At 43.7% G+C, this 24,446-nt stretch overlaps 1 protein-coding gene across 5 annotated transcripts in view; it reads right to left on the reverse strand.

Annotated features, from left to right (window-relative positions):
- The window catches only part of USP2 (ubiquitin specific peptidase 2), a 292,102-nt gene that overhangs the window by 43,194 nt on the left and 224,462 nt on the right, over nucleotides 1–24,446 (reverse strand). Inside the window, exon 1 of one of the 5 annotated variants that reach the window (XM_068240979.1) lies at nucleotides 16,870–17,240. The exons of the other annotated variants lie outside the window; for them this stretch is intronic. Within the exon in view, the coding sequence (XP_068097080.1) occupies nucleotides 16,870–16,980 (111 nt within the window). The 5' untranslated portion in view covers nucleotides 16,981–17,240. Of the gene's footprint in view, nucleotides 1–16,869; nucleotides 17,241–24,446 lie in introns of those variants that run through there. 5 annotated transcript variants of the gene reach the window in all.

The following is a 24,446-nucleotide window of genomic DNA, read 5'->3' on the forward strand; positions in this document are numbered from 1 at the left end:
GCCCCTAGACATATTTAGCCATGGTCTCACTTCTGCTTACATTCAGTCACAGAATGATTTGGAGACGGAACTGTCTCTCATATGTCTCATATGCAAGACATACTCAGAAGCATACTTTGCAGGTTATAATACCACAGACAAAACAGCAAATGACTTTACCCCACTACAGGGGTTATGTGTGTTGGTCAGGCTCATTTAGGTGAGCTTTAATAAATGTGAGGCAAGTAAAGCTTGGGCACTTCATTGATTGATTTTACTAAGCATCAGAAGGCAGTTTCATACACACCTTTGTGCATAACTCTACAGGCTCCAGCAAGCATTAGGTTCACACTCTGACTGGATCTGATACAAAAAGGCATGAGGTATGGGAGGAAAAATTGGGCATGAAAAAGCAAATTGACTGTGGTATAGATAAAAATTGACTGTGGTATAGACGCAAATGGACTGTGGAATAGTAAGCCGAGAGCACTGAAGTATTAGGCTTTGTACACACCACAAACAAACAATTCCTGACAACAATGCAATGAATGAACAATGACAGTAACATGGCATGTTTGAATACAATGATGGCACAACAGTCTACCGATTGGATCATTAGCAGAAGCTCAAACTGAGGATCTAGAAATACATAGCTAGCCACACATGAGTGTTCTGAAAGGATCAGTTGATATACTGTATATGAACAATAATCGTTATTTATCTGTGTCTTTTTGTGTCATTGAGCCTCTTTTTCCGGCAATATTCTGATGACACCTCCATCCTTATTCCTCTCAGACAATGACAATCTAGCATGTGTATGAAGCCTAACAAGTCATGAGGCATAGCGATGACTATATGGGGAACAAAGAATTGAGGTAAAGTGAAGCATGAGGTATAGAGGTGGTTAACTTAGAAGACAAAAGTTGCAGAAATGACTAAGATGTAATAAGGCATTAAACACAGACAGGGGTGTGGCATTAGAGGAGTTACTGAGGTAGGAGGAGGCACAAAGAGGTGTGAGGAATGAGGAACAAGGATGACCAAGGTATGTGGAAAAAGGCATGCTGAACCTGAAATGCATGTCAGCTGGCTGCCTCGGCAGAGTAGCTAATTTGTAATCACATGATGTAAACCCTATATCTGCTTCCATGAAAGCAGGAAGTAGACAAACTGTATATTTATTGCAGGATTTGTATTAGCTGTAACAAGGAAATGGTTTTCTTTAAATGTTATTATGCTGTTGCTTATCTTTTAAAGCAGAGTGGAAGTTCTAAGTTCAGGTCCACATTAAAAAAATCCCCTGATATTTGCTATTCTATAGAGATTCCCTGAGATTTGCCATTCTATAGAGATTCCCTGAGATTTGCCATTCTGTAGAGATTCCCTGATATTTGCCATTCTATAGAGATTCCCTGAGATTTGCCATTCTATAGAGATTGCCTGAGATTTGCCATTCTATAGAGATTGCCTGAGATTTGCTATTCTATAGAGATTCCCTTAGATTTGCTATTCTATAGAGATTCCCTGAGATTTGCTATTCTATAGAGATTCCCTGAGATTTGCTATTCTATAGAGATTCCCAGAGATTTGCCATTCTTTAGAGATTGCCTGAGACTTGCCATTCTATAGAGATTCCCTAAGATTTGCAATTCTATAGAGATTGCCTGAGATTGGCTATTCTATAGAGATTCCCTGAGATTTGCCATTCTATAGAGATTCCCTGAGATTTGCTATTCTATAGAGATTCCCCGAGATTTGCCATTCTTTAGAGATTGCCCGAGACTTGCCATTCTATAGAGATTCCCTGAGATTGGCTATTCTATAGAGATTCCCTGACATTTGCCATTCTATAGAGATTCCCTGAGATTGGCTATTCTATAGAGATTCCCTGAGATTTGCCATTCTATGGAGATTCCCTGAGACTTGCCATTCTATAGAGATTCCCTGAGATTGGCTATTCTATAGAGATTGCCTGAGACTTGCCATTCTATAGAGATTCCCTGAGATTGGCTATTCTATAGAGATTCCCTGAGATTTGCCATTCTATGGAGATTCCCTGAGATTGGCTATTCTATAGAGATTCCCTGAGATTTGCCATTCTATGGAGATTCCCTGAGACTTGCCATTCTATAGAGATTCCCTGAGATTGGCTATTCTATAGAGATTTCCTGAGATTTGCTATTCTATAGAGATTCCCTGAGATTTGCTATTCTATAGAGATTCCGTGACATTTGCTATTCTATAGAGATTCCCTGACATTTGCTATTCTATAGAGATTCTCTGACATTTGCTATTCTATAGCGATTCACTGAGACTTGGTACTCTGTACAGATCTGACCTATGGCTGGGATCAGCAGGGATTCTAAGTACAACCCGACCTGCAATGTGACCTGTGTTGGCAGCAAAATCAGGTCAGAGTAAGGAGGCCTCATCAGCAACTTATAAGTGGAACGCGCTGACAGACGTTTACATTGCCTTCACGGGGAATTTATTATGTAAATTATAATTCTCAATGGCATGCGTGCTTCTAGAATACAGCCCTGCCCAAACATAATATTCTCTGAACTGACAACCTTGCATAGGGATTCCTTTTTTTATTCACACTTACAGATTATTAAAACCCAATTTAAAGAGGTCTATCAGCAATGATGACAAGTGTATATTATCACAGTACAGAAGCAAAGTGCTGGGCCCAATGCTTTTCTCATGAATGCGCAAAAGCCGGAGGATTAGACCAGCCTTGGTTATAGATGAATGCAGATAAAGGCTGTTGCCAGCTCTAAGTTTTATGGAACAAAGTAACATTTTTATTGGAAATGGTTTATGGGAACGACAGCAGATTGGCACATTGGAACAATAGCTGCCCAGGGAAATCATGTGGGAACAGTGGCAGAACAAAGAGTCAGGAATTATGACCTCAGACCTCAATAAAAGATACCGTCCACCAGAGAGAAACGTCTATGGGCAGAGGGCAGTGATTGGTTGTTATAGGCATGTTTGCCAAAAATATATAACTGTCATTTTTAAAGGTAGAGCTTTAAACATTGTTACTCTAGTGATGTAGTTACATGTTGGGCTATTTTTGGCCTTAGTTCTTCATAAGTCCTTAAGCGAGAGTTATTCTTGTACTGTACCCAATTTATTTTTATTTGTGCCAACAAAAGTGTGATGCTCAGAAGTGGTCGAGTACACCCAGTGTTCCAGGATAGTCAACAACATGGACAAAAAAATAGGCTGCATTAAAGTCATACTTATGTGCCAGCTACCTTAAAAAGCCAATTGATAAACTTTTGTGGGTAGCTTTCCCTAATTTTCAAAATGGGGGGTGCAGGCATGTTTAGCAAGCGATCCTAATACCCACAAAGCTACTTCCTGGTTGGGAGGGTCGGTGAGCCGCACACAGGCGCAGTACGGCGACGTGTGTCCTTGGTCGCGCGACTGCAGCCGGGTACGCACTTGCCATGCGCACTACAAAGAGATAACTTTCTTTAAGCAACACAGTTCTATCTGTAGTACTTTCTCTAAAGGGGGCTTTTAGTTCTTTTTTGGCTCACTAAAAAATATTGCTAGTTCTGGCTCTACCTAACTCTATTAGGTATTGTTTTGTAGGAAGTACATGTAAACATTTTACAGTAGATATAAATGTATTAAAAATCATGTAAAAAGTATGTAAACTCATAAAAGCACATCCACAGAAAGAAATCAACACTGCTAAAAAAAAGATAAACATGAAGCAAATATGTTATTTTTTCATCTTTTCAAGTTTTTGAGGGATGAAAACAATTGTATGGGATACATACAGGTAGTCCCCGACTTACGAACGCCCGACTTACGAACCTCCCGCTGATACGAACGGCATGGATTCGGTGTTTCGATGGGAACAAGCCAAACATTTTTTTTTCAAATTGGACTTTTTGAGAAAATCGATTTTAAAAAATTCAAAGAAAAAATGGCTTTTAAACTTGTTTAAGCAGGTACAGAGGGCAGATGTGACACAGAGGGGGACACTAGAAGCACAGGGGGGCACAGAGGAGCTACAGGGGACAGAGATAGTACAGTGTTCTGACTTAAAGAGAACCCGAGGTGTGTTTGAAGAATATTATCTGCATACAGAGGCTATATCTGCCTATACAGCCCAGCCTCTGTTGCTATCCCAAACTCCCCTAAGGTCCCCCTGCACTCTACAATCCCTCATAAATCACAGCCACGCTGCTGACAAACAGCTTGTCAGAGCTGGCTGTGTTTATCTCTATAGTGTCAGTCTGCTGCTCTCCCCGCCTCCTGCAGAACTCCAGTCCCAGCCTGCATCCCTTCCCTCCCTGCTGATTGGAGGGAAGGGACGGGGGCAGGGACCTGAGCTATGCAGGAGGCGGGGGAGCAGCTGAGACTGACACTACAGATGTAAACACAGCCTCCCAGCACGGCTGTGATTTATGAGGGATTGCAGAGTGCAGGGGGACCTTAGTGGGGTTTGGGATAGCAACAGAGGCTGGGCTGTATAGGCAGATCCAGCCTCTGTATGCAGATAACATTCTTTAAACACACCTCGGGTTCTCTTTAAGCACAGATTCAGGTTAAGAAAGAAGCTACAGTCCCCATCTCGTTCGTTAACCGGGGACTACCTGTACATTAGACCTCATTAGTCAGAATTTTTAAACTGTACTTGCATTATTGCGCACTACATTTTCTTATGATTGCCTAGGCCATGAAGAGGTTAACTACATGAAACCAGTGAACACTTCTGAGTGGCAGATTTGAGTGGCATATGCTTTGAACTCGATAAGGCGAGATGGCATAGGCAAATGTGGGTGAAAATGAGCACACCACATGGACAAAATGATGTGCACAGCCCTTCTAATTAATAGGATTGGCTGCTTCAGCCAGAGAAGTTCATTACTGATGCATTATATGAAGCACAGCTTTGCAATCTCCTTTAATAAATATTTGCAGTAGAATGGGTTGTTCTGAAGACCTTATTGACTCTCACTATAGCACTATCATGGAATGCCCCCTTTCCAAACAGTAAAGGCGCATACATATACTTGTTGTGCAAAGTCTCTGCCAAGAATCTATTACAGGTACTGGAGTACTGTGAACTCGCTTAGCAATCTCGCGTGCCGCATCTCCAAGCGGGACCAATAGACAAGCTCATTGTGTTCGCAATTACCCTGAACCTTGGAAAGCACTAGCTTTTGTGCTGCTCCTTCATCCCTTCTGCTCTTTGCATGGAATAGTCTGTACAGCGCTCATGTATTCCGACGTCACCCTAACAATGGAGACACGATTGGGTAGAGCGAGTTTATTACATTTCTCTACTGCTAGATCAACTCAACTCTCAGTTCTATGATAGTGAAAACAACAGGACTAACAAGAGCTGGCTCATGACATAATAACCCAGCTAGGAGACCCGAACTCCTGCACAGCACACAATGAAAAGTCTTTATTCCATATATAGTTGCAGAAGTAATTCACTGCACTGAGTTCTGTGTTTAATTAGTTCTTATCAGTAGCTGTGTATAGACTGTGAGGGAGCTCTTCCTAGGCAGCAATCCCCATACAGTAAACACTGAGGCTTAACCCTTTCAGTGCTCCCTGCAAAGTGAAACATAGTTAAAACTTCAGATTTTTTTTCTAGGGTTTCCATAAATTGTAATGAAGATTTGTTTTTCTATAAAGGTTATGGTGCTGTGGCTAATCTTTTAGAGCAATGAGGTAGTTCTGAGTTTAGTTCCACTTAAAGGCTCATTCAAACGCTAGATAATCCTTGGCTGAGACGATCGCTTTGGGGTCTCAGGTGAATATACAGTGTGTGTGCAGCTGCCCCACAACATCGTTTAGCGATCTGCCAAAGAGACGAAGAAGCGTGTACGCAGCAGGTAGCCACTTGCTCATTTGCCATAAATTAAGTAGCATAACTTAAATTAAGTAGACAATGTTCCCCAGATAGCAGAATTAATCTGATCTGAGGTCTGAGTAGAGGCACAGGGGCAGGCATGGCGGTACAAACCCGGAGTAGGCATGGCGGCGCAGCACAGGGGCAGGCACCCATGGTGTTGTGGCGCCCATGGCTCGAGCCATGCTTGCACCCCTCTAGAGACGCCTCTGATGACAATGCATTGTGCTGCACTGCTATACAGGTTGGTGTCCACTTTTTTCTCTACCCCTAATGAACTATACATCTACACTAAGTGGAGTTACATCCTAGCTGCATGTTGTAGTACTCCTTTCTTTTTTGCTTCTACTATCCAGCAGGTTAACATTTGCCTCCTGCAAACATACAATATCAAGTGTTAGCTGAGTGGCGTAAAGCACGCTGCCATTGGGCTCTGGAGCTACGGAAATGCATTCTTCAGAGTGAAGACTCGGGTTTCACAAACTGTCAGTCTGATAGATGAATCTCGATTTGGCACTTGCCGGGACAACACTAACTGCTTGCTGTTCCATCTGAAGGAGCAATGGCTGTGGGTTGTTCTTTCTTAGTGTGGGCTGGGCCCTTAAACTCCTTCTACAGGCAGAGATCTAAAAATACCCTGTAATCATAGCTGGAGATCAGAGTACTCACACTACCTGTTTGTGTGACACCTCCAAAAGCTTAATCACATGACAAGAAGCAGCTGACTAGAGAGACTAACTGTACGTTTCAGTAATAATATATATACATACATATATATATATATATATATATATATATATATATATATATATACACAGTATATATATATATATATATATATATATATATATATATATATATATATATATATATATATATATATATGGTATACTAGTTGACCTAAGCCGGTTTAAAAAAAGGGCTCTAGGTCTGTCACACCGCCGCCACTGCCGCATGTCAGTGCGCATGTGCGTCAACCCCACCCACCACGCGCACCAGCCCGTCTCCCTGACCCCGTCCTCCTGTCCCAACGGCTGTCCGTGCTGCACATGCGCAGTGGTGCAAAAGCACGGACACAGGGACAGGATGATGCAGGGACACTTAGGTATTATTACATAGGATATATATAACCATTTTCCTGTGGCGAGGTTGGGGGAGTTGACTTATACACAAGGGCCCAAAGCTGTCACATGCTTTCAGGTTTGGTCTGCTCCCCCAGTCACCTGCTTTCAGTTTCAGTCATCTCCCAAGACCAGCAGTCATCACACTCTCTGCCACTAAATCTCCATCTCTCTTTCATCACCTGCACTTTTTCATTTCTCACCTCCACTTGTTTCTCCGCATCAGTCTACAGCTCTCCCTGCTTCTACCTTTTTACTGCAAGCTGCAGCTAATAACTTTTCTTGTGCCAGAGTATCTGTAGCAAGTTACCAGTTCAGTGACAATATACATGCAATAAGTGATCCCTTCAGTGCCAGAGTACCTGCTGCAAGTACCCCCACCAGTGCCAAAGGGCATGCACCAGGCAGCCGCTCTAGAAACAGTGCACCTGCAGCAAGTAACCCCTCCTACTTTACAATGGTTTAGATGGTGTCACCCATTAATAATTTGGCAGTTCTGTGCTTCCCATCACGGAGAACAGAGAGCAGAGGGGTGGGGGAGAGGCGGGGATTGGGCTGAGGAGAGGCAGAGCTGGGGAAGGGGAGTTCCTAATGCCAGAGGGGGTGTTTTTGCAGGAATGCCTCTCCTTCAAGGCACACCCCTTCCCCTGTTAGTCGGGGGGGGGGGGTCACAACACAGCACGGGGGGGGGGGGGGGCTGAGAGCAGCGTAGAGGGGACACAGAGGCATGTCATAGGGAACATGCCTCTGTGTCCCATCTGCTCTTGCTGCCCCGCCTTGGGTACACTTTAAACACGCTTTCAGCTGTAGTTTCCCCAACATATTTATAATGTACAGCTGAATAGTTTTTAAGCTTAGGCGTGGTGGATAGCACTCTTGCCTTGCACCGCTAGCATCCCTGGTTTAAATATGGGCCAGGATGCTCTCTGTATGGAGTTTGTATAAAGGGATTGCCTCCAGTTATTTTGGTTTACTACCACAGCCCAAAAATATATTAAAATATCAAGACCATAATTTATTAAAAAACGTATGACATACTGGTTAAGGCTGTTGCCTAATACTCAAGCCAGTATGTTAAACAGTAATGAGTTTTTGGCCAAAGCTCCCTAATTATCCTGGTGGAGTGTGCCTTAAGTGGCTGCGGCTCTGAAAGTATATACTGTATAATATATAGATAGATAGTAGTTTGAGACAGACTTTTGTGTTCTGCAAGACATTTCAACATGCTTAATAAGCAACTTCTTAAGTTCTAATACGGTGAAGGGAATACCCAGATAATGATATAATCCACTCCCTTATTCAGAATGAGAGCCAACATTAGATTTTATTGGCCACGTACGTTTTCACTTGTGAGGAACATGACTTGCTCAGAGAACACATGCAATGCAGCAATGAAACAGACAGTACAGTATAGTAATACATGAAGCATTCTTTTTACAAGTGTACACCTCTGTGGTGTGCTGGTACATGTTCCACACGTTGTGTAACTATGCCGTTATTTTTTTAACCTCATTAGCAATGAATCATTTTCTTTTTCATTAACAGATTTTCTCACAGTGTGTGTGTATGTGTGTTTGTTGTTTGTTTGTGTGTGTTTGTTTGCGTGTGTGTGTATGTGTGGTGTGGTGTGTGTGTGGTGGTGTGTGTGTGTGGTGTGTGTTTGTTTGTGTGTGGTGTGGTGTGTGTGTTGTGTGTGTGTGTGTGTGTGGTGTGTGTGGGTGGTGTGTGTGTGTGTGTTGTGTGTGTGTGTGTGTTGTGTGTGTGTTGTGTGTGTGTGTGTTGTGTGTGTGTGTGTGTGTGTGTGGTGTGTGTGTGTGTGTGTGTGTGGTGTGGTGTGTGTGGGTGGTGTGTGTGTGGTGTGGTGTGGGGTGTGTGTGTGTGTGTGTGTGTGTTTGTGTGTGTGTGGTGTGTGTGTGTGTGGTGTGTGTATGTGTGGTGTGGTGTGTGTGTGTGGTGTGGGGTGTGTGTGTGGTGTGGGGTGTGTGTGTGTGGGGTGTGTGGTGTGTGTGTGTGTGTGTGTGTGTGTGTGTGTGTGTGTGTGCGGGTGGTGTGTGTGTGGTGTGGGGTGTGTGTGTGTGTGTGTGTGGTGTGGTGTGTGTGGGTGGTGTGTGTGTGGTGTGGGGTGTGTGTGTGGTGTGGGGTGTGTGTGTGGGGGGGGTGTGGTGTGTGTGTGTGTGTGGGTGGTGTGTGTGTGGTGTGGGGTGTGTGTGTGTGTATGTGTGTGTGTGTGTGTGTGTGTGTGTGTGTGGTGTGGTGTGTGTGGGTGGTGTGTGTGCGGTGTGGGGTGTGTGTGTGGGGGGGGGGGGGGTGTGGTGTGGTGTGTGTGTGTGTGGTGTGTGTGTGTGTGTGGTGTGGTGTGTGTGGGTGGTGTGTGTGTGGTGTGGGGTGTGTGTGTGTGTGTGTGTGTGTGTGTGTTTGTGTGTGTGTGTTGTGTGTGTGTGTGTGTGTGTTGTGTGTTTGTGTGTGTGTGTGTTGTGTGTGTGTGTGGTGTGTGTGTGTTTGTTTGTGTGCGTGGGTTTGTGTGCCTGTGTGTGTCTGTGCTTTTACATTTAACCCTTTTTAGGAATAGGCAAGAGGCACTTATGTACCCCTGATCTCAATACCCTTGGAGAGGGTGGAAATTTAAAATGGGCTTCCACATTCCACCATGAGTAGCCTCATACTATCCCCCCTACCTCCCTATTGCTTTCTTGGGGCACTGGAGGCAGAGCAGGATCATCCACAAGGCAACCTAGGCAGGTGCCTGGGGTCAGCTGAGTGTCAAGTGTTCCAGCTGCCACCTTCTTTGACCTCTATCCCACCTCAGCTTACCAGGAAGACCTTTATGGGGAGCCAAAGCTGCACCCTTGTTAAGAATCATGTCAGCTGGTATTGCTAACGAAACAGAACTTTCACACTCCCTGGCTTTAGTGTTCCTGTCTAACGCCGGGGTGCAATACGGCCACTATAGACTTCTAATTTTTTTTTTTAAGACACATCTGACTGGTTTTGGACTAGTCCATCTTCGCATGGGGGATTCTCAGAATTTTCTTTCTTTTCAAAAGCACTTAATGAATCGCAGCTGCTCAGTCCAACTGCCCAAAAAGCATGCAAGCGTGTGGGGAGGGCAATCGACATCCAGAAAATCCCCAATGAGGAGATGGACTAGTCTAAAACCTGTCAGATTTTTACTACCTACTGTACAGTAAGTGACAGCAACATAGGAGAAAAGTAACTTATGGTGCATTGTACTTCTGATAAATATGTATTTTTAAATGTACTGTATACATTTTTGCGATACTGGTCCTTTAACAGCAGTTGGATGCACTGGTAGTCACTGGATATTGCAGTTGCTGCTAGCTAAATCAGCTTAATAGCCTTTCCTGATCAATGTTTGATCGATAAAACAACTGAGGGGCCCTTCACCTTTTTTATAGATTTTGGTTAGATTTGATGTTCGTATTTAATCTAATCTGCTAAAATTATTGATGGTTAACTGGACACAATGGAAAACCATGCCCATTCGATATATATATACACCGCCACCCCCCATCACCCCCCTTCCCTCGCCATAAGGCAGAACACGCTGATTGGCAGGCAGCTGAATAATGCCTTTCTATGGAAAAGGATGTCAAAAATAATCAAGAATGATGTCTGACAACCATAATTGCAAGTGTGGCTTAACAAAGACTAATTCCTCTTTTGTCCTGACAATGATTAATACAAGTCATTACCAATGGCTTTCCTTTTTTCACCGAAATGCCCCAACATTATAATTGTCATCCAAGAAGTTATTCAATAAGGTGGAATTTGTGACCAGTGCAACCTCATCCAATAATAATTCAGAGGCAAAATACTAATGTACTGCATAGGGTCGGTGTAGGTTCCTTGGACAAGTATGTAAAACCTTATTATATTTAACCACTTGAGATTTCAGGACTTGAACTTCACGTCCTAAAAAGCCCTCCTGCACATCCCAAGACTTAAAATTCACGTTGTGCATTAGAAGTCACCGCCGCGTTCTAGTGCTGTGCATTTATGGATACCTGTAATGGCTGCAGCCTGCAGGGATGTGGAGTCAAAGTTGGAGTCAGAGAAATTTTGGGTACCTGGAGTCAAATGATTAAACTGAGGAATCGGAGTCGGATGATTTTTGTACTGACTCCGCAGCCCTGGTAAGAATTAGGCTAAGGAGTCGGAGTCAGAGCCATTTTGGGTATGAGGAGTTGGAGGTTTCAAAAACTGACGAGTCGGATAATTTTTGTATCGACTGCACAGCCCTGGGCCTGCCTGTGGCGCTCAAATGCAATCTCCAGGGCAGCAGGGACTCAACACTATATAGATGCATCACTGTGCTGTTGCTTTTCAATGTATCTGTACAGCACTGGGGTCCCCAAACTGTACTCCCTAGCCAACAGCTACAGATGCACAGGATGGTGAAAATGGCATCCAATCGCTACAGAAAATACAATAGTATATTTTGAGGTGTTATATACCTGTGGCACTTCTTTTGTGAAAGTTAGGAAGCATGAAAAACAAAAATGTGTATTTTCTGCATTTCCACCTATATTTCCCCTGTAAATTGCCTATAAAATTAAACAACTCTTGTGAAAAAAATATTACTGAAAGAAAACCTATATTGTCCTGACAAAATATATATACAATAGTAGCAACAGTCACAACAGCTACAGTAAAATGCCAAAATTCAATCACAACAGCTAAAATGCCAAAATTGTCAGGAATTGTCAGGAATTTTAAGGGGTAAAAACCCCAGACTGCGAAGTGGTTAAATTGCTCAGGGTTGAAATGCCCTTTCAGTTTCCCTTATTTCCCACAATCTCTGCATGAAATAAAAGCTGGAATGTACTGGTCTGAGCAAGAACAGCAAAGTCACACAGTTCAAACAAGTAGAAAATCTACAAGGTGATAACAGTCAATTAGAACTGCTAGTGCTGCATTCTTATGTAATTGCTTCATTGAACTTATCAGCTCTAGCCTGCCGAACCACGTCAGAGCGATTGTAACCTGCCTAGTGCCTAAGGACATTTTATTAAGGCCCCATTTACACTATGTGTGTTTTAAGGCAAACTAGTATTTAATTTGTCTAATTTGGTTATTCTGCTAAAAGCCTCCTTTGTCCCCAAAGGTGGGTAAAGGGGGCTTACGGGAACTAATGCTGGGAATACACAATGAGATTTTTCAGTCGATGTACTGTCCGATCTTATTTGTGATCGATTTTCTGATCAATTTTCTTATCTGTTCTTATCAATTTCCATTCACCTATGAGAAATCGATCAGAAAAACGATCAAAAATAAGTTTGGACATGTCAGAGATTATCTATCGAACCATCTATCTGCTGAAAAATCTTATGGTGTATTCCCAGCATTATGTAGGAAGATCTTCAGGTAAATGATTTATATCTGACATTGATCACTGATAGCTACCTGACTTTGATATCTACCTGATATTGATCATTTACCTGGTTTTCCACCGTGCATCATTAGATATCTGATAATATTTCATCCGAAATCTTGTTTAAAGTTGCCCATACGCTATAGGGCATATTCACTAAATGGCTGTAAACTTACCAAGAGCACATAGCGCATGGCAATTTTACCGATACTTATGCAACTGATGTAGTGCAATGAGCGTTGTATTAGTTGCATACATACTGGTAAAATCTACCGTACGTGTCTAGTGAGCATGCCCCTAGGTGTGATACGCTCTAACGCACATGTTACCGCATGTGAGGGGAACTGTGGATAAGTCCAGAACCTACTGAGGGTTGTAGCATCAGAGGAATAAGGCTGGATTCACACTGGTGCTTTTACCCATGAAAGACATTGCGCACAGCGTTCCCCAGATGCAACGCTGGTCAGATATACAGCACAAACATGTGTGAACGCAGTCACAGAAATTTACCATACTGACGTCCAATAGAGTTGCAAATAACAGGGAAACCCTGTGTCTGACCCTAGTGTGAACCTAAAGCTGGCCATACACTTATAGTTGTGTTCAAAATTATTCAACCCTCACTGAACACTTCCACAAAAGTTTTAGGATAGTGTTCTGTGGACTGATGAAACAAAATTAGAACGGTTTGGGCCCATGGATCAATGCTATGTTTGTAGGAGGAAGAACAAGGCCTATGAAGAAAAGAACACATTGCCTAATGTGAAGCATGGCGGGGGGTCAATCATGCTTTGGGGCTGTTTTGCTTCTGCAGGTACAGGGAAGCTTCAGCGTGTGCAAGGTACCATGAATTTTCTTCAGTACCAGGAGATATTGGAAGAAAATGTGATGCAGTCCATCACAAACCTGAGGCTTGGGAGACGTTGGACCTTTCAACAGGACAATGATCCCAAGCATACCTCCAAGTCCACTGGAGCATGGTTGCAGATTAACCTCCTGGGCGATACAATAACATCGCCAGGGGCATCCCCCCACCCCTTCCGATCGCCTCCGGCGATCAGAGCAAACAGGAAATCCCGTTCAGAACGGGATTTCATGTTTGGCTTCCCAGATCGCGATGTCAAAGGGAGTCCCGATCCACCACCTCAGCGCTGCCTGGCACTGATTGGCCAGGCTGTGCACGGGGTCTCAGCGGGGGGGCTATAACGCGGCGGGCAGTGATGGATCGGCGGTGAGCGGTTGTTACATGCAGCTAGCAAAGTGCTAGCTGCGTGTAACAAAAAAAAATATGCAAATCGGCCCAGCAGGGCCTGAGAAATCCTCCGCGGGGTTATAGCCCAAGCTGAGCTCGGGATTATCACCCAGGAGGTTAAAGGCTGGAACATTTTGGAGTGGTCATCGCAGTCACCAGACTTAAATCCGATTGAGAACCTCTGGTGGGACTTAAAAAAAGCAGTTGCAGTGCGCAAGCCTAAGAATGTGACTGAACTGGAGGCTTTTGTCCATGAAGCATGGGCTAAGATACCCGTAGATCGCTGCAAGACACTTGTGTCAAGCTATGCGTCACGTTTAAAAGCTGTTATAACTGGAAAAGGATGTTGTACTAAGTACTAAGAATGAATGTCACTTGGGGGTTGAATAAAACTGATAATGATGTGAGCACAGAAAAGACGTTTGTGGTTATTTCATTATAAATGTTATGTTATATTTGTCTGACTTACAAGTGCCTCTGATTTAATTATAAACAAGATGACTGAAATGATCAAAAGTAAATGTAAAACTGGCCAAAACACTACATTTCAGTGGGGGTTGAATAATTTTGAACACAACTGTACAGATTTCCACCCAATTTTTCAAAACCATTGATTCCTTTCAGAAGGGAATCAATTCCTACCACACACAGCGCATCTATTTTTAATATATTCCAGCAGGGAATCTATTGAAAATCGATCAAACCACAGCTGTTGCACTGTTCGATTTAAAGGGATACTTAAGTCATATAAAAAAAGGCAATTTTACTTACCTGGGGCTTTTACTGGCCCCCTGCAGTTGCCCTGGGCCCTATCCTCCATTCCCCTGCCACGGTTCAGTTTCTCTTTCGGCAATCAAACCGGTCCCTGCACCTGCACGGCCCTGGCCGTGCGTCCTCATTCACATTCACTTTGCAGGCCATAAGCAAAACTGAGCACAGGGCAACTGCAGGAGGCCAGTAGAAGCCCTAGGTAAGTAAAACTTTTTTTACATGAATTAAGTATTCCTTTAATGCAACGCCATGGCCTATTGATTGGCTGCTGCTCCTGCCCCACCCCCAATAGATCGAGATTCTCAGTCCTGTCTGATCGGTACTTTTGATAGATTTTTCGGCAAAAGCGATTGATTCAAACATTTAAAGGACTCAATTACAATCCAATTCCATCAAAGTGATTTAATCTGCATGGAACAGAATGGAAAAAAACGATAAACGATGTGTGTATGCCCACCTTTGGGCTGGTTTCACACAGGAAACCAGCGTCAGCAATGTGGTGTGTCGCGCCCAAAACTCGCATCGCACCGTCAAAAACAGGCTTTCAGTGAACACCGCACTACTGCGTGGTGTTCCCTATCTGGCCATTGACAGGGAACTTTCTGTTTCGGATATGCAGAAGTGCAAGGAAGCGTATTGTTAAAATATGTTGCGACGTCGCCTCCGTGACTTTTTTAGAATCCACGCTTTGCCATAGAATAATGACTCCCGAGCCGAAGCACCTCGCCGCAGAGTTCGCATGGTAACGTAGTTCTAACCCTGTGTCGGGGGATGCAGCGAATATGTCACTTCTGTTGCATTGCACCATAGCGACGCAGTATGAAAGTCTCTATAGACTTCCATTGCACGGCGGTGGAATGTGGTAAAAATACCGCACCACCTTGGTGTGATAGGGCCCTAATGCCCATTCACACTTAAAAGCGCAAAATGCCGGCTACTTTGCAGGAGTGATTTTTCAGCGATTTCACGTGGGAAAAAAATCACTGGACACTGCAGCGATTTTCCCACGATCGTGTTTAGCGCTTCTATAGCACTGAAACGCGATCACCGGGAAATCACCTGAAAATGGTGCAGGCTACACGTTTGCGTTTGGCCCAAGTGAGAACGGACCCATAAGGTTTTATTACACTAGCGCTTTAAAAAGCGCTAGCGTTTGAGCGTTTTGCAGAAATCGCCAGCAAAACTCTCTAGTGAATGGGGCCTTAGTGTTAGCTCTCCCTGACCACTTCTCCAGCTTACCCTTCTGTGTGCACTTCAAACATTCTGCCCTGCAGGGGAATTATGCAACAAATAACAAAACATTGTTTAAAGAGATCACGTTCCCCTCACTTCCAGCAAATGATCCCTTTAACCTCCACCTGCAAAGGCAGACTGCATTCAAGCCAATACTTGCCTTCATTCAAACAGGATTAGTAATATTGTTTCAGTAGTATTGACAGTAAGTACTGTATTGTTTTAGTAGCAGAAGCAGCATGTACTGAACCATTTAGTTTAGAAGTATGCAGGATGCACAATGCGATCACTAGAAATATTCAGAAAGCACAGGAATCAGAATATCCTGCTTGGTGAGATAATGCATAAAACTGCCACCAATCTCATGAATAATAAACTAAATACTTAAAACTTAAAAGTACAGTAATAGTAAATAGTGACTGTCAGAGCATAGCTGAGAATAACGACTTAACAATGCAATTGTGTGCATAATATCTGCAAAACGTGCGTCCTTCAAACCATGCAATTTTCATTTCACATTCTACTTTCGCTAGAGAAAACGATGAGGCAAAAAAATGTACAGCCTACTGATTGCCAGCGACCAATCACAAGCTCTAAAACAATCTGTTTCTTGATCGGAAGCAGATTGGACATGCTGGAAAATATTGATTGAAATATTGTCTTTCGCACCCTATGTGTGTCTTTCAATTAATTTAAGATCGATAGCCAATCTGAAAAAAAGATCAGAAATCTGATTGGAATTTGAAAAAAAGGGCATATGTGTTTATGCTAGCATTTGGCTATATCCAATCTATGTCAGATCTGAATATCGATCTGATTCCTTGCTTGAATAGGATCTGTAGTGAAAATTGCATGGTGGCAGGCATCATGCTAGGTACACACGATTCTGATCGACAGGTATCTGACAGGAAGTTGTATGGTGTGTACATGTCAAAATTGCTCCGGATCGATTTTCCGATGTTAACTTTGCAAAATCGATCCTGTTGTAAAGCCGATCAAAAATATCGAAAAATAATCAGTTTGATTCCTCAGATGGGAAGTTGTATTGTGTGTAGCCTCCACAACCCATTGATATCTATCTATCTATCTATCTATCTATCTATCTATCCATCTATTACATTGACCCTAGTCTCCACTACTCATCCAGCAAATGCAATGCAAAATGCTACACAGCAGTACAATGACCACCTGCTGGTCCAGCCAGAGTCACCCCATCACGTTGCCTCACCTTGGTTCTGTGCAGCATAAAGTCCAGAATATTAGACAACACCACCACCCCTGGGACTTGGTTGTCCCTGTGGCTGCTGAAGCCTCTCATAGTGAAAGTGTAGGAACGCATGGCAGTGTGATCTCCTGGCAGATGATGTGAATAGTGCTGCTCTTCTGATCAAGTCGTCTTCAGCTCCTTCTCAGTCTGTAGATGCTGCTGTGCTGTGACGCTGATTCTTCTGGTTCTGGCTGTTCTGTTATGTGCAGGAAGAACACTGGCCTGATGAAGGATCCCGGATTTGGGGAGAGATAGCTGCTGCTAATACAGAGTGCAGTGCTGCTGCTGCTGCTGGGGAGTGGGGACAAGAAGACCAAGGTGCCTCCACTCGTGCTGGCTGCTGGCTACACTCACATGCATACATTATCTCCGGCAGAACCAGCCAGCAGCTGCTGGAATGTGACAGCCTGGTGACGTCAGGAGGAGGGTGACACGCTGATTCTCCCAGGAACAGGAGTCACCTGCAGGCAAAGTGCACGCCTGCTGGAGCCTTGTGTGTGTAAGTGTCAAGAACAGGAAACTGCACGCCAAGCAAAAATGCTACAAATAATCCTCACTTACCCTTTCTGGCTGAAACTAGCTCGGATCCCCTTTTTGTGCTGGTCTACTGTATCTGTTGTATTGCAAGCAGTTGTAACTAGTTTTAGCCTATATCTTTCGGATTTGTTTTACTTAAAAAAGGCATGTGTTAAATGTAGTTAATGAAGACTTCAAGAATATTGGATTATAAATATTAAATTAATTACAGGGTAATACTACTCAAGCTGATATTAAGAGGATTGCTAGGAAAGTAATAGCCTTTTTCTTTTTTTCTGTTACACAAGGTATTCTTTCTATGTAATTTAAATTGCATCTGTTAAGACATCATCATGCCTTCGTGCGCAAGCGCAGAACGCTCCCGGGCACGCCCCTGCGCACTACCACCCGACTCCAGCGACCTGGACTGAGCTCCGGTGGAGGATTTACGTATAAAGGAGGAGAACAGGAAAGCAGTGGTCACGAGGTCTGCACCTAATACATGCCTACTCTCTCTCCCCCCCCTGAGTATATTCTTCAGCTCTGGTATCCTTTAATACCCCAAACCTTCCCCCTTAATTAGTTGCTTAACCTCAACTACTTCTTCAACTCAATCTTACTCCACTATATCCTCTAATTAAACTTCCTTCCCAATAACTAAGGCTGGGTTTATGCCAACATTAAACGTTGGTGTTTCTCTGGCAATCCCATCACTGTTCAATTATTATAATTATTTATTGGATTTATATAGCGCTACCATATTACGCAGTGCTGGACAATAAATAACGAACACAGTGAATCCAGCGCAGGAGACTTGGGCGCACAGGGAGTAACTTTGGCGCCGTCAGAAGACGGAGCTGAAGTTACTTTAAAAACACAATAATTCGGCTTCCTGCAATTGCTGGAGGCCAAATTATTTCATTCCCCCCCCCATCCATGGTGGCCTGGAGGGGGAATAGTTTTTAAACCCCTTGCCGTTACAATTCTGGCGGCAAGGGGGCACTTTTTAAAAAAAAATAAAATTGTAAATCATGTAGCGAGCCCAGGGCTTGCTACATGATAGCCGCTGACAAGCGGCATCCCCCTACCCACTCCGATCGCCTTCGGCGATCAGAGTAAATCCCGTTCAGAACGGGATTTCCTGCTGGGCTTCCCCGGTCGCCATGGCGACCGGGCGGGATGACGTCACTGATGTCATGGACTTCGGGCCGTCAGAGGGAATCCTGATCCCCCCCCCCTCAGCGCTGCCTGGCACTGATTGGCCAGGCTGCGCAAGGGGTCTGGAGGGGGGGGTAGCGCGGCAGGTAGCGGCGAATCGGCGGCGAGCGGCGGCGATCGGAAGCGTGCTAGCTGCATGCAGTAAAAAAAAATGTGAAAATCGGCCCAGCGGGACCTGAGAAATCCTCCTATGCAGGTTACCCCGAGCTGAGCTTGGGATAACCGGCAAGGAGGTTAATACGGCCTGGACTTGTGCAGCAGCAGGATCAGCCATATACCGGCTGTGTCCTGCGCCCAAGTCTCCCGCACTGATTCCTCTCGTACGCATAAATAAGGTTACAGACAATGAGAACAGAGGTGACCGCCAACACAATACAGGTAATAAGCAGTTATGCTGGGAATAAATGATGATTTTTTTGGGCAGAATTACTGGCCGATCGATTTTCGAATCATTTTTCTGATTGATTTCCAGTCACTTCTTTGAGAAAATGGATCAGAAAAATGATCAAAATCAGATCGAACCTGCTGAAAATGATCCGTTAAGCCATCAATCTGCCAAAAAAAGCTCACTTTGTATTCCCAGCACAAGACACACAAAGTCAGATCACTGGAGAAATGGCCCCAATAATACAAGTTCACATTGTTCTGTGGGCAGAGTGCACAACCAAGAATGTTCTACAAGGAGTGAGGGGCCCTGCCAAAGGCTTTCAATCTATAGGTAAGCCAGCACCTTTTCAGTAAGAAGCGGGGGCGTTGCTAGGATCTTAAGAGATCTGGGCACTTTTGGGCACTCCAGGTGGAAAATGGGTGTGACCATGCACCAGAGTGTGGGTGTGGCCATGGGTGGAGCCAAATTTACATGAACTTAACAGCAGTCAGTAGGCCTGCCCAGAAAAATGTTGGATGAAGCCCCCTCTCCATTAACACAAAAAACAAAACATATAAATAGGCCCATAAATAGGCAGTGTCACTTAAACATAACTAGGCAGAGCTACTTGGCTTCTGTGCTGGCTGGTCTGGCTTTCTGCTCAGTACACTGGCCTGCTGCCAGGTTATCTGGCAGTTCCCCCTTAGAACTCCCTGAGCTTCTAGTGGATCCCCTCCCATGCTCCCACGGGCCTCCCATTTAGGCATCACAGTTCCCAGCATGCCCCCATAGAAGAAACACAGCTCCCTGCTCCCTGTGGTGCCCTCAGCATGGCACCACAGCATCCAGTATGCCCACATAGAGGCACCCAGCATGCCCCCGATTGATGCACCACAGCTCCCAGCATGCCTGCCATTAAGGCCTCACAGCTGACTCTACCTGGGGGACATCTGGGGCATCTGGAGGAAAAAAAACACAGATTTAACAATGTTTTCACTGGCGTCATGTTTGGCACATGCCACATGCAACATATTTTGGGCATTACTTGGGAATTCTCTCTGGCGTAATTTCACTGTAGAAAGTATAATGCAAAAAAAATAAAAATGCACGAAAATGCATGGTAATGGTAATAGAGCATTTTTTGTGTTCTCAATGCTGTCTCTGTCTCTCCCCCTGCTAGTGAGAGCCAACCACCTTACTCTAACCAAGACTGACCTCTCATCAACTTTATTTTGGCTTCAGCACAGGTGCCCAATGCTTCATTTCTAACTGAATATTCCTGAACACCAGCTTGCTGCTCATGATAACAGGTGGAGCAGTTGAGAGCCGACAACCAAACCACCAGAGCCCAAACCATCTGCTTTGGTGGTAGGACTCAGAGATAAGCTTCAGTTAGCTTTTTGTGGTAAAAAAAATACACTTTCAAATAAAGCTATTTTTAAACTGAAAAGCCTTTAGTTTTACACGGGGCTCACCAATTCTTATCCAAGGAGCATCCACATTATCACTGATCATCTGTGCCTATTTCTGCATCCAAGATCTAAGCAAGCTAAGTAAAGTAAGTAAAGTAAAGAGCAGAACACTGCAATCTGATAAGTAAATGTTAGGCCCGGTTCACATTAGAGTTAAAATAACGGTCTGTTCCCAGATTGGAAGGGAACGAGTTGGAACTGATGGGAACAGATCCAATGTTAACCTATGGATCCATTCACATGTTCAAACGGATCCATTCCGCACGATACACTGAACAGACCACAAGTTTCCTGCAGCACTAATTTTTCCTGACCGCTGAGCCCAGGGAAACGGAAACGGAAGCTGAAGCGCTGCATTGGGGGCAATGAGAAAATGGAATGTTTCTTAATACTAGTGAAGAAAAGGACCATTCTAAATAGAAAAATTCACTTTGGGGTTGGGAGTTTGGGGGCAAGTGGGGAAACAGAACGGAAGCAGCAGAACATAAACGGAGTGAAAACTAATCCAAACAACCAGTGATCAGATCCTTTCTCACAGATCTGTTTGCCACTTCAACGCAAGTGTGAACCGGACCTTAAAGAGGACCTCCATACAAAAATAAAAATCTGTCAGCGCTGCTGTAATAAAAAGTTATATTTTACCTCTGGAGTCTTGTCCCAGGAAGATTCCCCCCCCCCCCCCCCGAAGACCCCGCATCACTAAACTTCCACCGTGTGGCCCCGCCTCCCCTCTCTCTTCTGAGAAAAACACCAAAAAAAGATACAAGACTCCGGAGGTAAGTATAACTTTTCATTACAGCAGCGCTGATGGATTTTTATTTTTTGCATGCAGGTCCTCTTTAAGGTGGCCACACAGGATACAATAAAATTATCCAATTTTATGGCAATTCAATCAAGATGATTGGTTGTACTGAAAAATTGAAAACTGTTTTTTATTATTATTTTTTTATTCGGAAATTCTCCATTTTTTTTTTTTTTTTTGATAAAAGAACATTGGGAGTGGTGAATATATGTGTGATAATTTTTTTGTGAAAATTAAATGGTGTAGGGTAGATTTTAAATTTCTTGATTTATAGACCCAAGCAAATTTTTCAGTTTTTAGTCATTTTTTTATAATTGGGTAAAAACTGTGATGCATTGATGAGATTTTTGAAATGTTACAATCAGAAAAATTAATTATTATTCTTAAAATTACATTTAAAAAAAATGTGTATAATGTGTGGCCACCTTTACTCATATAAGAGAACAGGAAGAGCAGGCAGGATAAGGGTGGGGAAATTACTGGTTGTCTTTAGGACAGTTTAACCACTTCACAACGGAGGGGTTTTACCCCTGAAGCACCAGCGCGATTTGTAACTTGCAGCGCTGCTTCGATTCATTTTTTTTCTGTGATATGATTGGTTATTGCAGATTCATTTTTTTTCTGTGATATGATTGGTTACTGCAGAGCGGGGGTGTGCGCGCGCACGCGCGGGTCGTGGGGGCGCGCGATCGCGCGCTGCACGTTTGTTTACATTTCATTGTTATCAATGGAGACTGCTTCTGTTTGAAGCAGTCTTCATTGTGTCCGCAATCGACGCGTCTAATTGGATTTGGATTTAGGAACGCTTGTTCCTAACATCCAATTAGTCACCTGCTGTGCTGGCTGGCTGGAGTGTGCGCGTGAGGTCCCCGCCCACTCCCAGCCATTAAAAAAACAAGTGCGCCTTTCTCCGTCCCTGGGGGTGAAGCAGTGCGCAGAGGGACGGAGAAATTTAGCACTGGGGGGGTAAAGTGGTTAAGTGTACAACAAGATTTGGGGAAACTTAGGTGTGTGATACCAGCAGATAAATATGGATTCATTTTAATGTATAGATTGGGGTTAGAGGTAAGGTAAGGTTAATGTTAGGCATTCAGAAAGCAAAGGGTTAAGACATTAAAAATGTCTCTTAGGCCTGGAACCCACTACAAAACGCTATCGCAATCGCTAGCGTTTTTAATGAGCGGTTTGTAAGCGATTTCATGAGTGATTGCTGGCGATTTTGGTAGCGTTTTTAAAAAGTGTCAGCTTTTTGCCAGCGATTGTGTAGCGTTTTTAATTCTGATTGGTCCTTTCGATTAATTTACATTTTTTTTACAGTGTGCAGTAATGTAAAAACGCTAGCAAAATCGCTCTGTGTAGGAGTGATTATGCCAGCGTTTATATACTTTACATTGCATAAACGCTAATGCTAAATGCTAAAAATGCTGCATGTCCTGCGTTTGCGATTTTGGTAATCGCAATCGCTCCAGTGGAATTTGGCCCATTCATTAACATTAGCTAAGCGTTTAGGGAAATAGCTAGCGTTTTGAATCGCTCCCTTAACGCTCACTAAATCACTCTAGTGGGTTTGAGCCCTTTCTGGGGGAAGGTGTGATCAGGGAATCATATACTGTAAAATTGATAACATCATTAGAAGTTACAATTAGCTCAGTATTGGGGTTTAATCGCAGTATATAAATATAAAAAGAGAAGCTTGTTCCAGGTAGTATAATTACATAAGTGCCTAACAGGTGTACAGATAGACCAGAACTTAAAACACGTTCCATTCCGTTTCCGACAGCTCTGGATTCGTACAGTATAAACAATGTTTGTTTTGGTTGTCCTCAATGAGCTTTAAACAGCTTACAACTCTTTATATAATACTGTAACATGTAATAACAAAGAATGTCATAACAAAAACAGTACAGTACATTTTGTACATGAAGACAACCCTGTATGCACGAGACATTTGTGCCTCCAGTCTTTGTGAGGAGAGGACTAGCTGTACTAAAAAGTACAAGTTTTATTAGCTAAAATGTTTTACCAGAAACAACTTATTTTAGAAAAGAACTGAACAGGATTCCAGTGACATCAGCATGATCTACAAAGAGGAAGTGCTCAGGTCCCAAGCATCAATTATAAAACCTATGAGTAATAATCATTTGCAGCCAGGACAATGTGGAGGTCAGCGTTTCCATTCTAATGAATTGTATAGGAGCAAGGAAATCGTGCCCAATATCGCTTGCAAATTGCCATAAAAAAATCACTAGTGATTGCGATAGTGTTTTGTGCTTTCTAGTGGGTTCCAGGCCTAATGAAGTTTAAAATAAACCAGAGACCTGTTAAAGTAAAGATTTGATACTTACCTGGGGCTTTCTCCCGCCCCATAAACAAGTCTGAGTCCTTCGCTGTCCTCCTGTGGTCTGCCAATCAGCCGTGATCAGCCCCGGTAACTGGCTCAGTTGCGTCAGTCCCGGTCTACTGCGCATGCGCGGGAGGTCCGCGTATGCGCAGAAGACCCAGAGTGGACCCGACTGAGCCAGTTACCAGGGCTGATCACGGCTGATTGGCAGACCACAGGAGGACAGCGAAGGACTCAGATGTGTTTATGGGGCGGGAGAAAGCCCCAGGTAAGTATCAAATCTTTACTTTAACAGGTCTCTGGTACACTTTAAAGACTGAATCCACCCAAAAATGTTATGTTCTAGATAGCTCATGGGATTGTAAACTTGCAAGGGCAGGGCTCTTTTCCCCTTTTGTGTCTTGGAATCTGCTATTCATTCTGTTCATTATGTTACATCTGTCGCGTGCATGAAAAAAGGGCGCAGTGAAAAAAAGGGCCCGGCTGGATAACGAAATGGCGGCAGTGGATAATGAAATCTGATAACGATAAACATCGTTGTCAAGCTTGGTTAATGATAAATATCATCATAAAAACAGACGGGAAATAATAGCGAAAAGATATTAATGTTAAAAATTGTTACGTAATTCAACAATACAGCTTAACCCAACCCTACTCTCACACAGAACCCTTCCCTGGTGGTGCCTAAAACTAACCACTCCCCTGGTGACACCTAACACTAACCACCCCCCGGTGGTGTGTAACCCTAACCACTCCCCAGGTGGTGCCTAGCCCTAAACCCTCCCAGTGGTGCCTAACACTAACCACCCCCCCTGGTGTTGC

This window comes from Hyperolius riggenbachi, chromosome 6 (assembly GCF_040937935.1).
Source record: "Hyperolius riggenbachi isolate aHypRig1 chromosome 6, aHypRig1.pri, whole genome shotgun sequence".
Taxonomy (NCBI): Eukaryota; Metazoa; Chordata; class Amphibia; order Anura; family Hyperoliidae; genus Hyperolius; species Hyperolius riggenbachi.